Here is a 17,320-nt window from a genome sequence, read left to right on the forward strand (position 1 = left end):
AATCTAATAAATAGGTAATTCTGATATGATATTTGCATCGATAGTAGTCTATGTTATTTAATAATATAGTGAATGATATATATTACTAGCGCCAGGCATGACAATTATTGAATTGTAGTTATGATTTCGCGTAATACATCGCTTGACGCAGACAGATTGGTGATATTAACTACATTCAGTAGAATCTCAGTAAGAACGAACTTACAAGCAACGATGTTTTAGAATACAACTTGAGTCTTTGAAAGATGTTTAACAGACAAACATCGATTTGATTCTTAAATTTCTTTAATGTGATGTGTATATTTCATTTGTAAATTCAGAGATAAAATAGGCAAATTTTCGTACTTCTTCAATTCTTGATGATTGATCTTGATGATTCTTGATTGATGAAATTTTGATAAGTAGCATACCATAGTTGCATAATATTAGCATTTTTCTGATTAGGCATTATAAATAGGTATCTCATTTATTTTTGAAATTAAAGTCAATTCTTCGTCCATAGTCGCTGCAACGATCGTAACAAGTCCTTTCTATTAGAAATCATAGTTTGACTAGGATTTCTTATCTATCGAGCATATACTATGAAATTTCAAAACTTTTTTTTTCAACTCATCTTTTAGACAAAATTTAATATCAACATAGATGAATCACGAAGCATTTATCTATAACTTTAGTAATTATAAGGCGTTTACACCATTTGCAGTTACGGTAAGTAATTTTTTTTTAATAAATAAATTAAACACAATTGTAGTTTTATTTCAAAGAATAAATAAAAGTATATAATACATTAAAATATTTTATTCAATACTGAGAATAGAATTGTCTAACAAATATCCTGGTTCCATTGTGTAATGGGTTTGTGCCTCTCCCTACCCACATACTCTTTGGCAAGATCTTCCGATCCATGCTAAAATGCACTTTATATACAACTAGTAGGAATCTATACAATATTTGTCTCTCAATTAAACTAAGACATCAGATCATTCTACTCATGGAATGAAAGTACATAAATATATACAATTAACTCTAAAATATTCCACATGTAAAACCAAATGTAAAAAAAATATTAATACATAAATTATTATTAAATTAAAAGCACCAATTATCGAAAAATCGAACTTATTTTTTTTTTACATTTATTACATTTTATAAACATTTTTTTTTATTTAATAATGATCAAATACTCTGTAACTAATCTTGCTAGAATTAATAAATATATTGTACCTATTATTAAATTTACCTAACGGGAAACACTGATCTCTGGATACTTTAACGAGTTATATATAAACATCGTGATTGGAGAGCCGAGGATAGCATTCAACTTATGAAAAGACTACTAAGGAGTTCGATTACGTCGGAATGTACTCCTGAGCGCTTCAAACGATTAAATTCGTAAAATTCTACGTACAATTTTAGTGGACACGACATGTAGCTACGGGCATAGTCAATACTATTAGCAACAGTTAGACAAGATGTAAAAGAAAATACATTATACAGGCGTGACGTCACTGTTCCTAAAACACTTCGCTTAATAAACCACGGCAAGAGTTATTACTAATGAATGAGTTGAAATATATTTGAGATTGTGGACGTGACAGTTATGGTTTATTAAGGGGGATACTCAAATACAAAAAGGATAAACGAATTTCTCTCGTATTCGGACAACACAACGTACTGCACTATCAAAATAACATTAACGTGAGTTTTATATTTCCTCTCGTATTATATTTGTAAATGCGTTACATCTAAACGTTTGCAAACAGCAATTTAACTACTCAACAATTTGTAAATTATCGTATATCTACATCTGGATGAATTCATTTACTTAAAGCTCGGCTGTACGACGCAAGGTTGTCAAATTTACACACACACGCACACACACACACACACAATGATCAAAACCTCACTCACCGAAAGAAAATAATTACAAAATAAACGATCGCGTCTATAAAATATATAATTGAATGCATAGTGATTTTATCTTACATAAATTAGGATATCAAAATAAATAAATAGGAATGCCTGTACAATTAGATACTGGAAAAATATTTTATTAATATTACGAAAACGACTTCGTACTGTACAATAGAAGGACCATTTAATTACTACTAAGCGACTCGCTTTGTAAAAATCATACAAAAAGGTAAGCGGGGAAGTGCAACGCGACGTCAGCTGCGACCGAGGAGGGATAAAAATATTCCAAGCACGAGTGCTTCAATGTACCGCAGCGAATAAGGGTACGCTCTATACTTAATATCACAGCACTGACGTGCAAATCATTATAATTTGGCAGTAAATTCATAATTTATCATCAAATATAAGTACTCTCTCATTACTATAAGTATTGTACCTTCGTTGAGTGCAAAGAGGGGCACTAGATTAACAGATAATAAATTTATAATCATTAAATATATATTTTTTTATACAATAGACTTTATTTACTTATGGATACGTATTCAGTTAATTATTTATGGTCATTCAAGACTTTGTCTATTTTTACGTCTCATGAAGATGTTGGAAACCGTAACTCGATTCACATTGGAATGGAAACCAGCCATCTACTTACGCAAATACTACCACGACTGTGGATTGAGAACAACAGACATTTCTGTGCACAGGTTACTATATATACCCCCCCCCCTCACAGTTCGTCCCGCAGTTCGGGGTCGGGGTCGGGTCGCTCCAGTGCGGGCTTGATCGTCTCTAACAATTTCGTCAAAGCTTGTTCCGTCTGAAATAATATTTTATAAAGTATAAGATTTTGAATGAACATAGTTATTTTTATTATTACAGATATTTAATAAATAATACCATTGGGAAATTTAACATGTTTTTTTTATTTTTAGTTGATGGAGTTCGATATTTTGACATTAGCTACGAATGTCAGGTTTAGGGGATATACGAGATGACAAAATATTTTAGATGAATTTAAAAAGTAGGTTCTCAATAATTGTAATTTGTAGTTTTGTTCGTTCAGAAACAACAACGAAATTTGAACTAAAAAAAAATTATATTTTTTTTTGTCATTATTATCAATTACCATTATAAAAAACATACCTAATATTGTTTGTAGTATTGTAAATTTAATTAAACAAAAAATCGTAAGCATCGTACACTTTATCGTTGCTATGATGCGAACACTTACCGCCTGGCCACGGAAAATTCGCCGACGCGAATATCCGCTTTGCCGTTCGCACCGCGCGAATATTCGCGTCGGCGAATTTCCCATGGCCAGGCGGTTACAGGTGAGTGTTCGCATGTGATTTTATTTTGTATACAATCGAAATCTGTTATTTCTCCACTTCTATAATAAAATTGCGCAGAATTTTTTCCGTCCGTCTCGTAAATTCAAATCGTTTATAAAAAATATATTGATAAAAAAAGGCGTATTAATCGATACAAGATTTTGTAGATGATAAAAAAGCGTGGAATAAATATCTGTTGACTTCCAGGCAGGATATATTAATTTAAATAATTGTATTAACTAACATGACTGTATATTTTTAAATGTTGAAAAAGAGTAACTACTGAGTTTCTTACCGGTTCTTCTGGATAGAATCTACTTTCCGAACCGGTGGTAGCTTCACTTAATTGTTAAATGACGATTCAAAAGTGCTTGTAAAAGGCCACTTGAATAAAGTATATTTTGAATTTACATTTATAGACAATATATACGGCATAATTGTATTACGGTTTATTATTTTTTGATCGTTTCGACTAGCAGCTGTACTCATACGCGCATACGAGTCTATAAATGACAGGAACGACAGGCGGCAACGGGAATGAGCGCTCGTGAGTTTCGGCGCCGGCGGCGTACCTGCGTGAGGTGCGTCACGGTGCGATCGAGCGCGTCCCGCCACGCCAGCAGCTGGCCGCGCTGGCGGTGCGAGTGACGCTCCAGCGCGCGCGCCCACTCGGCCGCCTGCGCCTCGCTCAGCGTGCTCATCCTGCAACCGACGCGGGCGTTAGCTCGGGCCGATCGGGGCGGGGCGGGGCGGGGGGGGGGTATAGGGCCAGGAGAGAGAGCGAGACACACCGCGCGTGCAGCTGGGGGGGGATAGGGGGGGGCGGTCGCGAGACACACCGCGCGTGCAGCTGGGGGGGGATAGGGGGGGGGGGGGGGGCGGTCGCGAGACACACCGCGCGTGCAGCTGGGGAGGGATAGGGGGGGGCGGTCGCGAGACACACCGCGCGTGCAGCTGGGGAGGGATAGGGGGGGGCGGTCGCGAGACACACCGCGCGTGCAGCTGGGGAGGGATAGGGGGGGGCGGTCGCGAGACACACCGCGCGTGCAGCTGGGGAGGGATAGGGGGGGGCGGTCGCGAGACACACCGCGAGTGCAGCTGGGGGGGGATAGGGGGGGGCGGTCGCGAGACACACCGCGAGTGCAGCTGGGGGGGGATAGGGGGGGGCGGTCGCGAGACACACCGCGCGTGCAGCTGGGGAGGGATAGGGGGGGGCGGTCGCGAGACACACCGCGAGTGCAGCTGGGGGGGGATAGGGGGGGGCGGTCGCGAGACACACCGCGAGTGCAGCTGGGGGGGGATAGGGGGGGGGCGGTCGCGAGACACACCGCGCGTGCAGCTGGGGGGGGGAGGGGGGAGAGGTTTATAGGGCGCGAGACCCACCGCGCGTGCAGCTGGTCGAGGTCGGCGCCGCGGCGCTGCTCGGCGCGGCTGAGGCGCCAGTAGAGCAGGCCGTTGAGCGCGAGCAGCAGCAGCAGCGCCAGCAGCAGCCAGGCGGCGGGGCGCGCGCGGGGCGCGGGCGGCGCGGGCGGCGGCGGCGCGGGCGCGGGCGCCAGCAGCGCGCGGCGGCGGCGGCGCAGCGGGCGCGCGGCGGGCGCGGGCGGCGGGCGCGCGGCGGCGCGCAGGCGCGCGTCCAGCAGGCGCGCGAACTCCTCCAAGCCGTTCATGGTGTTCTTCTCGAGGAAGGCGCGCACGAGCGGCCACATGGTCTTCTTGTAGTGCACGCGGCCGTACAGCGCCAGCGCGGCGCCGTCGCGCGTGCGCGCCAGGCAGTAGTGCGCCTGCACGCTGAAGTAGTCCGCGTACGGGATGCCGGCGTTCTCGCACGTGCTGTCGATGGAGTACAGCGCGCCGGGCCGGCTGCACTTGTTCATCACCTGAAACGGAAACGCATATTTACGTTTAGCTGCCAAATTCGGAAGGCCCGGCGATTCGAGTAAAATGAATTAGCTGTCAATCGTCCAGCGTTAAAAGAAAATATTTTCCGGCATTGTGTGACAAAAATTAAAATTCATAAACTGGTGATTGAATATATTGTGGACTTTCCATTTTTTTTATTCAGAGAGAATTAGCGAACAGTTGTATTCTCACCTGCGTCTCGGTAACGTGTACTTCTTTGGGTCCCATGGGTCCAGACGTCAGTCCCAGGGTGTAGTTTACCTGTCGACACTTCAGTCCGTTCTGTGGCTGCCAGGCGGCCTACGAACGAAGCCAAGATACTTATTTAATTATAGTAATTAAATATTGTACTAACATCATGACAATGTAAACGCAGTACTCCTGATATAGCTTAACCTTAAGCAAAGTCCCACAACATTCAGGTACAAATATATTTCCCATATTAGAGATATACATCGGGAAAAACAACTAAATCCCTTCGAAAATGAAAATCATACGATCATAGATTAATAACATACCAACGAACAGTCTTTATAGATTTTAACGTCATATATATTATATATAATCAAAAAAATTTACGCTGACTTTTCATGTTTATATATAGTTTTCAAGACAATTATAGAACTTGGGATATAAGATCGATTTTATATTTTGTTCATCTCACCTGCACGTAGTCTGTGGTTCCCCGAGCTGCCAGCAGTTCCAGGTTAAACTTTGAGTTTGTGAAGATCATTGTGAAGAGCTGGTCGATGTTGAACGGGAATTCCTGCTGCAGCAACAGCTTGCCGTCGTGGGCCGATGTGCACTTCTCATCTTCACCTTTGCTAGAGGCATCAAATAAAGTTATTACACGAATATTTCTAACAATTACACTACAGTTTGAATGCTGCTACCCACGTGCTACTTTTTTCTGTTTGGAAGGTCTTCTTACCTCTTGTAAATATTAACAAAAATGTTGTTCCATAAAATGTTTTGCAAACTTAAAAAATGGCGTTATGAATAAATTACGATATTAAGTACTACACTGTTACCTATAGTGCCAAATATGAGCTGATTTGGTCAAGTTGAACTGGTTTAGAAATCAGCTGCACGATTTTACTAAAACATACCAACAGGTGAACTTTACATCGATAATGAATAAGGAAATGATCAAAATCAACTTTGATGGCAATATCTTGAGCTCAGACGATCTGAGAATCAGGGTTATTTAACCTATTGGAGGCCCTGGGCACATTAGGATAATCGGGCCCCTATGACTTTGACAGAACACTAATTTGTTAGAATTGACAAAGAAACTTTTGTTGTTCTTCAAAATAATGCTTTGTTGAAATTTGTGATTTTTTGGAATAGTCACAAAATGTGCAGATCTTTTTAATTGATCTGATCCCTATCGATCACGGGGCCCTATGCACTTGTCCAAAGTGCGCACTGGAACCTCCTTTCCAGGTTTGCTGAGAGTTATGTCTGGAATCGGACCCTGCAAATATGAGATGCGTAGTGACTGACTTGTGATGTTTGTCGGGCTCGCTCTCGCTGGTGTCGGACATGTCGGTGGGCAGCGTGTCGCCGCCCTCCTCCTCGCGGTCCCGGAACTCCGTCTCCCCGTTGGTCACTGGCCGAACATTACAACATTATAACATCCTCGAACTTTAACACGACAGGCGTTGAAACTGACATTAAGACTTCATTACTTTATTTATGGTAGTTAAAAGTATCATTAAATTCGACTTTTATAAAGCTGAGGCAAAGACGAGGCAAAGTCTGTCACCGAGTTAATTTGCAGTTTGTGAATTGATCCGAGTGCCAAGATTATCTCGCAGTCGTGTCCACTTGCCAAAATCGAGTCATTTCATACAATTAATCTTAAAAATATGACATTATGTGTATTTTCGATATGTTTATATGTTATTGGGGGAAAATGCAACAAGCAAATTGCACATTTGTTAAATAATTTGTGTAACATTTAGACTTATTCGGAAAACTATTGACAATGTCTCTCAGAACAATAACAGCCTGTAAATTTTCCACTACTGGGCTAAGGCCTCCTCTTCCTTTGAGGAGAAGGTTTGGTACATATTCCACCGCGCTGTTCCGATAGCGCGGTGGAATATGTGAATATGTGAATGTGGAATATGTGGTGGAATACACATGAGGCAGAATTTCTATGAAATTAGACACATGCCCGTGTCCCCACGATGTTTTCCTTCACCGCCGAGCACGAGATTATTTATAAACACAAATTAAGCCCATGAATATTTTAATATAATATATATAATAATCATCGGTTAAGATGCACGTGTTCTAACCACTGGGCCATCTCGGCCTTTGTCTCTCCCTGTTTCTGAGTAGAAGATTGAAATTACATGACAAGTAAACAAGTTTGTTAGCTGTTATACCCTCTTCAGCGCATTCGGCTATCCCGTCCACGAACTCCCCGGGCCAGAACTCGGCCGGCTCCGTGTCCACTACAACGAACCCGTTCTCCATTTTTATCACAAACTCCTCCCCACCCATGTATATACTTTTAATTGAGCGATTTAATGCCGTCAGAATATATGTATCCCACATTACTTGGATCTGTTTTATACTTTTTACTTTGTATATAACTTGGAATTAAATATTATTTGCTTTTTAAGTTTCCAATCACATTGGTTTGAATACTGGAATATCACGCTACAGGCACTTTTTTAATAATCGCGCGAAATTTAATTTAAACGTAGATATTATTGTCGTATCAATATAATTAATCGTTAAATTTTTTTTCAATTTTTTTAATAACTGTAATAACTATCCGGTTCGAACGACTAACATACACTAAGTGTTACCCGAGAGATTAATGCTTTATATGTGCGCAACTAAAAGGGACCTCACTACTAAACAATTAGGCATAATACTGTCCGTAATTATAGCAATTATGGATTAAAATATTATTTTGTTGGTGATAGGGCTTTGTGCAAGCCCATCTGGGTAGGTACCACGCACTCATCTGTTATTCTACCACCAAACAACAGTACTCAGTATTGTTGTGTTCCGGTTTGAAGGGTGAGTGAGCCAGTGTAACTACAGGCACAAGGGACATAACATCTTAGTTCCCAATGTTGGTGGCGTATTGACGATGTAAGGATTAGTTAATATTTCTTACAGCGTCATTGTCTATGGGAGGTGGTGACCACTTACCATCATGTGGCCCATATGGTCGTCTGCCAAACTGTACCGTAAAAAATACGATGACAACATTAAGTTATTTTATTAAATCAAATTACTCATTCATTTATATATTATCTAATTTAATATTGACCTTTTAAACTCGGCTTGGAATTTAAGCAATGAAAGGCAATGTCATAGACATTTTGTTTTGTATAATCTGCAAACTATAGTCTAGAATAGTATTATTTATTTGACTTGGAAAACATACAACTGCCTACAATTAAGTTAAAAAAGCGCTCTATTTGAATCGGAACCGGAACGCCATCGATTTTTGATTTTGTGTTCGAAAAGTGAGGTCGATATTGGCGCGACTTATGTGTTGCGCTTTATTTGGTTTTGTAAGCTTTAAAATGAATGAATTGGTGATTTATTTATGTTAAGATAAATTCGAAGAGGTATTTTTGATTGGTAGTTATTAGTTACTTAAATAAAATCTTGCTTTTAAATAAATTCCTCTTCTATAAAAATGTAAAAGTTAAAAGCTAATTTATGTTAGAACTTCGATAGGTTATCACAACGGTATGAAACTATATTACATTACAAACACAGCAAACTTTATCATTTCCAAAAATGTAACAAGAGGGTCTTATTCTGGTTTTAGAACATCAAGCGATAACTACTCGTTGGTGTACTTTAGGGACTTCCCCTTTTTTTCAATTCAACGTTGTTTTAAATTTTAATTTAACGTGTATAATGTAATGAGTTCATTTAGATAGTTTAACAAATGACTTATTTTTATTTGACTGTAATATTTAAAGTGTCTTTTGTAATAGATGTATCACGTTGCCAACGCCGGTAGGGGCTGATTAGCCATAGATAATAGATTTATTATGTAATATTAATAGTTCAAGAAAAATGTCTCATTGTCTTTGATTAGTGTATGTTAGTGGGGGTCTCTGCCGAAAGTCTCTGTGGCATAATCAAATAATGGCAATCAGAATAACATATGTAGTGTACATAGAAGTCAATAGTGATAAGTGAGTGATTTAAATGTTGAAAAAGAGTAACTACTGAGTTTCTTGCTGGTTCTTCTCGGTAGAATCTACTTTCCGAACCGGTGGTAGCTTCACTTAATTGTTAAATGACGATTCAAAAGTGCTTGTAAAAGCCCACTTGAATAAAGTATACTTTGATTTTGATTTTTTTGATTTTGATTTTGATAATAAAACTGTGTATGTTTGGTGCTTTTAATAGCTTAGCACGGCTAAACAAAGCACAACAGTATGTATGGTGGTAGGTGAGGTATATGGCGTGGTGTAGTGTGGTGTGTGGTGTGTGGTGTGTGGTGGTGTGGGCTACTCACGGGGCGGGGTGTCGGCTGCGCCGGCGCGAGCGCCGCCCGTCTCCATCGATGAGTCCACCGCTTCCTGCACAGAGTTTTTATATGAGTGTCTTTCAAACGGTTCCACTCGTCAGGGTATTATTTTTCCGAGTAGGTTGTAGTCAGAGTTGGATTTAAAGGTCTGGAGGCCCTGGGGCCACAAAGCAGTTGAGGCCCTAGACCAACAGGAGTGTGGAGATCCTAATAATTATATCATGGATTAATGGATTAGCTTAAGCTTTTATTAATTTGAATCAGTAAGTATTTATTGACTGGTATCGGTAACTTTTAAAATTAACTTAGAAAAAGAAAACTTTTGTGGCCCCCACCTCTGTGGAGGCCCCAGGGCAGTTGCCCCGGTTGCCCTTTCCTAAATCCGGCCCTGGTTGTAGTCTTAAATATTTTCTTAATTGAACTTGATTATCAATCAATTTCAGGTCTGGATCAACCACCTGTTTTAATGGTTGAGAATAAACGAATAATATATCGATAGAAAGATTGGTCCTGAACATCAACCATATGACGCTTTGAACGCCCCTTATCGCAGCTTCGGAAGTTAAATATAGTTATAACCTATTCAAATCGAATGAGGAATTATACAAACCTAAGATTTAGGTAATCCATTCGAAAAGCTAATAACTCAGATATATGTTACGTACTAAGAGTTCATGATTAATGTATCTTTATTTATAAGACAACAATATTACATTTACCTCCTTATATCCACTTTAATTTTACTTCCAAAATTTGTTAGTCGACGTTTAAAACGCCATTTCATCTCAAATCCATGGTAGAGCAAGAGCCAGCGGCTCGCAGGCCTTCGGTAAAGTATAAAAGCTGTAAGTTACTCAATGTACGTCCTCAACACAGGTAAGAACGAATCCCGTCTGTGTAACTTGGGTCGCGGTGGCTTTCGCGGGTATCAGCTAATAAAGGTGTGTAAAATTGCTGTATAAAACTCAGTTTCTACGTATTTTACTTATAATAATCCCAAAAGTCACATTGCCGAAAGCCAGACACTTCGTACGGTTCCAACCCTCTGCCAGACACCCTTAAAGTATATTTAATTGTTACTATATTTATGATATAGTATAAAAGCAATTTATATATGTTATTTGGATAACTATAAAATAATGTTTTTTCAATAGCCAGACAGTTTCAGTGGTTTCTTTATGTTGCCAGGCACATAAAAAGTTCAATGTAGGGGCGAGCGCGAGGGATATAGTATGTGTCAGCGGGTGCGAGTGAAATAGCGCGTTCGGTCCATTGCGACGTTTTACTACTACTACGAGATAGCCCGGTGGTTAGAACGCGTGCATCTCAACCGATTATTGCGGGTTCAAACCCAGGCGAGCACCGCTGATTTATGTGCTTAATTTGTCTTTATAATTCATCTCGTGCTCAGCTGTGAAGGAAAACAACGTGAGGAAACCTGCATGTGACAAATTTCATAGAAATTCTGCCATATGTCTATTCCACCAACCCGCATTGGAACAGCGTGGTGGAATATGTTCCAAACTATCTCCTCAAAGTGAGAGGAGGCCTTTAGCCCAGCAGTGGGAATTTACAGGCTGTTGTTGTTGTTGTATCCACTTTAATTTTACTTTCAAAATTTGTTAGTCGACGTTTAAAACGCCATTTCATCTCAAATCCATAGTGAATACCATAGATTAATCAAAGCTTTGACCCATTATATCACCTCAAATTGCTGTCAAATGTTTATTTCGCTTGTCTCTCATTATAGTTGGAATTGGAATAGTGTTGTCTTATAAATAAAGATATATTTAAAAAAAATGCTCGTAATGTAGAATATAAGTGAGTCATTAGCAAATCGCAATACTTAAAACAAGTATTTGTTTATCTTTTATTTCTTCTTCGATAAACGGTATGGGCATACTTGTATGTTTGTATAGTATAGTCGCCACGCCCAGTAGCGGCGCAAGATCGAATCTCAATTTGGCCAAGACACAGTTCGCGAAGCCTTTTTTTTTCAGTAGTCTGATTCCAATGTTATGTTGGTTACTTTTTCAAATTTCGGGCGCGAGGCCTTTGGCCCACACCGCCCACGCCTTACGCCGCCACTGACCACGCCGGTTCATAATAAACATTTCAAAGGTGACAGCATATCTTCATTTCGTTAAATTTACTCGTAATGTACACTTAAGTCATTGACCACATTATACGTAGAATGCCATACGATATATCGTATATTTAATTGTACGAATACTTTAGGACACTCGTCATTCATTTATAATATTTATCACTAATTAAAATGTTAAACATTAAATTAAATTAACGACGTTTTTATTAATCGATCGATGATTAATGTTCCATATTTAAAATATTAAATAGCCTAATGATATCGGTAAACTTGTTGAATTTATATAAAATTGTTATTTTAAGGCTCGCGCAAACTATAGCCGCGGCGGGCCTCAACGCATCGCATTGCAAAATTGCGTCAAAGCATATAGCAGGCGCATCGGGCCGCACCGCAACCCAATATCTTATAATCAGTCAGGTTTTGGCTATCTAAGAAGATGGATAGTTCTGACGAACAGCACTCATTCAGCCGTCTACTTGTTGCGTCTGCTAACGCACACTGAGACGGGCCGCATCTCAACGCATAACATCGCCGCAAAAATACGCCTGGTTAGCGATGCGCCAATGCGTTGCGATGCGGCCCGTCGCGGCCAGCCTGAGGTGTGCGATAGCTAATACAAAATGTATGAAACTGATTCAGGAGAATTTTTGTTATGCGTTGCGGCCCGCCTCAGTGTGCGCCTATCTTTAGTATACAAATACGTTTAAAGGCTCGCGCAAACTATAGCCGCGGCGGGCCTCAACGCATCGCATTGCAAATTGCGCCAAAGCATATAGCAGGCGCATCGGGCCGCACCGCAACCCAATATATTATAATCAGTCAGGTTTTGGCTATCTAAGAAGATGGATAGTTCTGACGAAGAGCTTTTTTATTCCATATGCTGTTTAACGACGAGATGAAGAAGAAAATAAAAAGAAAACGTAGGATATGGTTACACAAAATTTGCAAGAAGTGAAATGTGTATGGTGAATTTCACTCCCTTTTTAAAGATTTATTAGAAGACGAAAGAAAGTTTTTTCAATATTTTGGTATGACATATGAAAAATATTCTGAGCTTCTTGAAACATTACGCCCAGTTTTGAAAAAATAAGTAACTGCTAACGCACACTGAGACGGGCCGCATTGCAACGCATAACATCGACGCAAAAATACGCCTAGTTAGTGATGCGTCAATGCGTTGCGATGCGGCCCGTCGCGGCCAGCCTGAGGTGTGCGATAGCCTATACAAAATGTATGAAACTGATTTAGGAAAATTTTTGTTATGCGTTCCGGCCCGCCTAGGTGTGCGCCTATCTTAATTGTTACATTCACAACACTACTGCGCAACCGCTGCTCTGACGTAAATAGTTAAGGTCGTTTTGGAATTTATTCCAACAGCTTGCTCCAAAACTTTGACGACCTCCGTGGTCGAGTGGTTTGTACACCGGTTTTCATGGGTGGGCCACTCCGAGGTCCCGGGTTCGATTCCCGGCCGAGTCAATGTAGATTATCATTAGTTTTCTGTGTTATCTTGGGTCTGGTTGTTTCTGGTACCGTCGTTACTTCCTATTTTCCATAACACAAGTGCTTTAGCTACTTGCACTGGGATCAGAGTAATGTATGTGATGTTGTCTCATATTTATTTATTATTGTATAGAAAATGTATTATTAGTAAGCTTACAACATTAATTTCAGGCTCTACACTGTTGGATGTGATAAGCTCAGTTATGAATATTTCCACGTCAGTCATGTCACAGGCAGAGACATTGTACGGCTCATGTACAGAGTAATGTATCTGATGTTTATTTATTTAAAAAAAAGCGGTTTGTTGGATATGTTCGGTGCTGACGCGAGTCATGAACTTTGTTTTACTTTTACAACCAAGCACGATATGAAGAATCTCAAGCTAAGTTAACGTTTCAATGAGAGTGTCGTACCAATGAGATTGGTACCAGCATTAGCTCAGACGGACTAAGCACTATTACACTGAGGTCTACTATCAAGCCATATATGTATACAAATTTTGTCTTAAACACTATAATGGAAAATTTAAACCAACACAGAAAAGGTAACACATTGTATATATCCGTAACATGTTCACACTTGTGACGATTGAAAAAATATTATGAACTTACAAGTTTTTCCCTCTCTCTGATCGAGCGCGGAGCAGGGCCCGATGGATTGTAGTAAAAATAATTACGCATATACTATTTATTACATATTAAAGTAACAGCCTGTAAATTTCCCACTGACATATTCCAACACGCTGTTCCAATACGGGTTGGTGGAATGCACATGTGGCAGAATTTCGATGAAATTAGATACATGCAGGTTTCCTCACGATGTTTTCCTTCACCGCCGAGCACGAGATTAAGCACATATATATAGTGGTTATTGCCTGGGTTTGAACCCGCTATCATCGGTTAAGATGCACGTGTTCTGACCACTAGGCCATCTCAGTTCCTATATATTACTTATAAATTTATTAGATTATGTATAAATTATTTTAAAATGAAAAAGAAAAACAGAAAAGAAAAAAATGTCAGCGTGGGCCACGTCTCCCGACAAGAGTTTAATCCAGCGAAGATCTGCTGATGTTTAGTAAAAATATATAATATTAAAAAATTACGCCAATATATAATATTATAAACGCTAAAATGTTTAATGTAAAATGTAAAAAAAGCACGAGCAACTGTGAGCCCGTGGATGTTGTTAATTAAATTGAAAAAAAAGAATCTACAAGTTTGGCACGAATCTATTACATTTAAGAATCACAATGGGCAGAGTTATACATCAAAATATTATTAACAACAAAATAAGGTAAGCCCTGGGAAAGATTGTAAACTTAAACTTCTATTCAACTACAAAGTAATAATACATAGGATTTAACGTACGAACTTACATTAACAGAAAATATCATCTCTAGGATTGTCGAAATCACTAAAAATTCTAGATTACTTCACTGACAAGAAAACATGATGGATTTCAACTTTCAAACGTATTATGACGAGTGTTGATTTCATCTCGAAGTGACAAGTCTAGTTATACGTATTTTGAGCTGGTAATTATTATGCACATGCTAGATCGAACTGTAGAGTCGCATTATAAACATGGATTGCGTTGGGTTTCCTTGGACTTGGGGCTACAATTTAAACCAGGGTCAACCATAAATGACGTCACAAGAGTTTTTTGATTTTTCACCCCTCCACTTGTGCATATCACTGGTGGTCACTATTGTCAATCGGGTGTATAATAGTGTGTGTCTGGTGTGACGTCACACATTTTGTAATTTAACATGTTTCCAAAGTGATTAAATAAAAACAGATGTTCCAAAAATATTTCTGTTTCTTCTAATATTTTTTAATGAAATCGATGTTACATTGAACAATTCTGAAAATTGACAAAACAAAAACGAATCGGAGATCTTTTATTAACAAACTTAATAGTCAGTTTGTTAATAAAAGCTACAAAACTTGATTATCCTCAGCGTTTGGAATTGTACCCGCTTCTTATTCCTGTGATTGATCACCAAAACAGGGGTCACTTGCTTCTCGATTTGGTCGTTAATGTCAGAATATCCGTTGCATACTTGGGTACTGTTTTTCTTAAATAAATAAACGATTTATGTACCTAGTGTTGAATTAACGTAAAATTTCCTTTAAAATTCTTATCTACAATATTTCCGCGGCAAAACTTACAATTAGCAACCCTTCCATTCGAACTTTAAAAGTAGTGACCTAAGCCCTACAAAATAAAAATCGGAATACCTATGCCTTTTTTATGTTTTGTAAAAGATCTATTCGCCCACTTTCTTCCACGAACCAAGTAAAATAACAGTGGTAGACGTACCAACTTTTGAATAGTTAGTATAACAATAAATCAAATGTATTTTATTCAGGTAAACCTTACATTAAATTATTTTTGATAAAATCATCATCAATCAACTGTAAGCTAATAACTTCACCATCCAAATCTTTCATTTCAGGTCTAAGGCGCTACTTTTAACAGTTGATACATACAAAATATGATTATAATGGCGTTAAAAAAAGAGATTAACATTCAGGAAGCTTTTCCAATGGGAAGTATTCTACCATTGTCCATTGAAATAAGCAACACCCAAGAGTTTCCCACTTTGGCTTCATACGTTTCAAAAGAATTTTATTCTTAACATTTTCACATAATTTATGACAAAAAAATACAACAATATTCATTAAGCAGGAAGCGCAAAAAACACAAAACTAAAATCCTTATAACAACATTACGATTACAATTATGTAAATAATGTTTACCTTGAAAACATTTTTCGATAAGATGTACTTAAGCGGCGTTTTGTTCAAGCTTTCAGAGCTCATCTTCAAATATTTGTAATTCATATTTAATATGGCCCACGGCGGCTAGCACACGAAAATACACTTTTGTATGTAATAACACGAAAAGTCCTCTCCTGGTCCATAAAGTCCGCCTCACGACGAGAGTACCGCGTACAAACTCCCATTTCTCTACGAGCGTTAAATTATCGCGCGTTATCCGCGATACGGCTGCGATACGGTCGCGTTTATCTCGATATCAACGCGAATCAAATATCACAAGTCACAGGTGTGAATCATTATATCATACTACTTCAGAGATATCGTTATCGAATTTTAATCGCAATTATCAATTAATTATTTATGCTTTTTGTTGATTTATAGTTTAAGGCAGGTGGATTACCTGCTTGTAAGTGATCACCACTACCCATAGACGGTGGAATTGTTAGAAATATTAATCATATTTAGATCGCCATGCGTCACCTATCGCTGTAACGGAGGGCTCATATTGAACCAGAGTACAACAATGTTATCTTGGTGATAGAATATATGATCAGGGGATGGCACCTACGCAAACAGCGTTGTACAAAACCCCATATACCATGTATTTTATTAAACAGGACCGGATATAGGACATGGCATGACTGGGAGATCTACTCCGTAGCCTTCATAAAGGGGGTTATATCTAGATGAAGTCAAAGTAATAATCCTACATTTGCAAACGGTAGTCTATCGAACGGCTCGAGGGAGGAGGGCGCGGGTAGCGGGGATTAGTAGCTCGAAACTCGGAAAACAGTCGTTTGTGAGGGTATCTCGGGTGAATAACGTGCGTTTTGTGTAAAGGTGTATTACAATAATGTCGATTCTAACATTAGGTAACGTTAAGTTCCGAAATACGAGCTAAAGCAATGACCCTGTCATAAAGCAATAAGATTGTCTAAGTTTGAGACTACATGTTCGACCTTCAATCAGAAATCTGCGGGACAGGTCAGTACGAGTCGACCATACTGTGAGCGAAGTGGCGATCACGGATTGTCGTCGCGGAAGAGATCGGGGGGCCTCACAAGGAGACCATCTTAGCAACGGATTCCGGTGAAAGATTTAAAATTATATAGTGCAATTAGTCCAAGAGTTGAGACCCAACGATATCAAATTAGGTTGTCTTTGAATACTAAAATCGCGCCGAGGGGATATGAGCCCTCTCAGAAGGCCAGTTCTCACTCCATTAGACTTTGTCCTGAAGGTTTTTTCTTTGAACCTT

General features: G+C 39.3%; 1 protein-coding gene across 2 annotated transcripts in view; it reads right to left on the reverse strand.

The window, feature by feature from the left end:
- Positions 1–735: 735 nt before the first annotated feature.
- The window catches only part of LOC124543857 (protein Aster-B-like), a 43,295-nt gene continuing 26,710 nt past the window's right edge, over positions 736–17,320 (reverse strand). For both annotated transcript variants that reach the window (XM_047122177.1, XM_047122178.1), the window contains 7 exons: positions 9,655–9,718; positions 6,651–6,756; positions 5,809–5,968; positions 5,337–5,444; positions 4,629–5,122; positions 3,818–3,947; positions 736–2,731 (listed from right to left, as the gene is read on the reverse strand). In XM_047122177.1, the coding sequence (XP_046978133.1) occupies positions 2,642–2,731; positions 3,818–3,947; positions 4,629–5,122; positions 5,337–5,444; positions 5,809–5,968; positions 6,651–6,756; positions 9,655–9,718 (1,152 nt within the window). In that variant the 3' untranslated portion in view covers positions 736–2,641. The remainder of the gene's footprint in view (positions 2,732–3,817; positions 3,948–4,628; positions 5,123–5,336; positions 5,445–5,808; positions 5,969–6,650; positions 6,757–9,654; positions 9,719–17,320) is intronic.

This window comes from Vanessa cardui, chromosome 3 (assembly GCF_905220365.1).
Source record: "Vanessa cardui chromosome 3, ilVanCard2.1, whole genome shotgun sequence".
NCBI classification, from domain to species: Eukaryota; Metazoa; Arthropoda; class Insecta; order Lepidoptera; family Nymphalidae; genus Vanessa; species Vanessa cardui.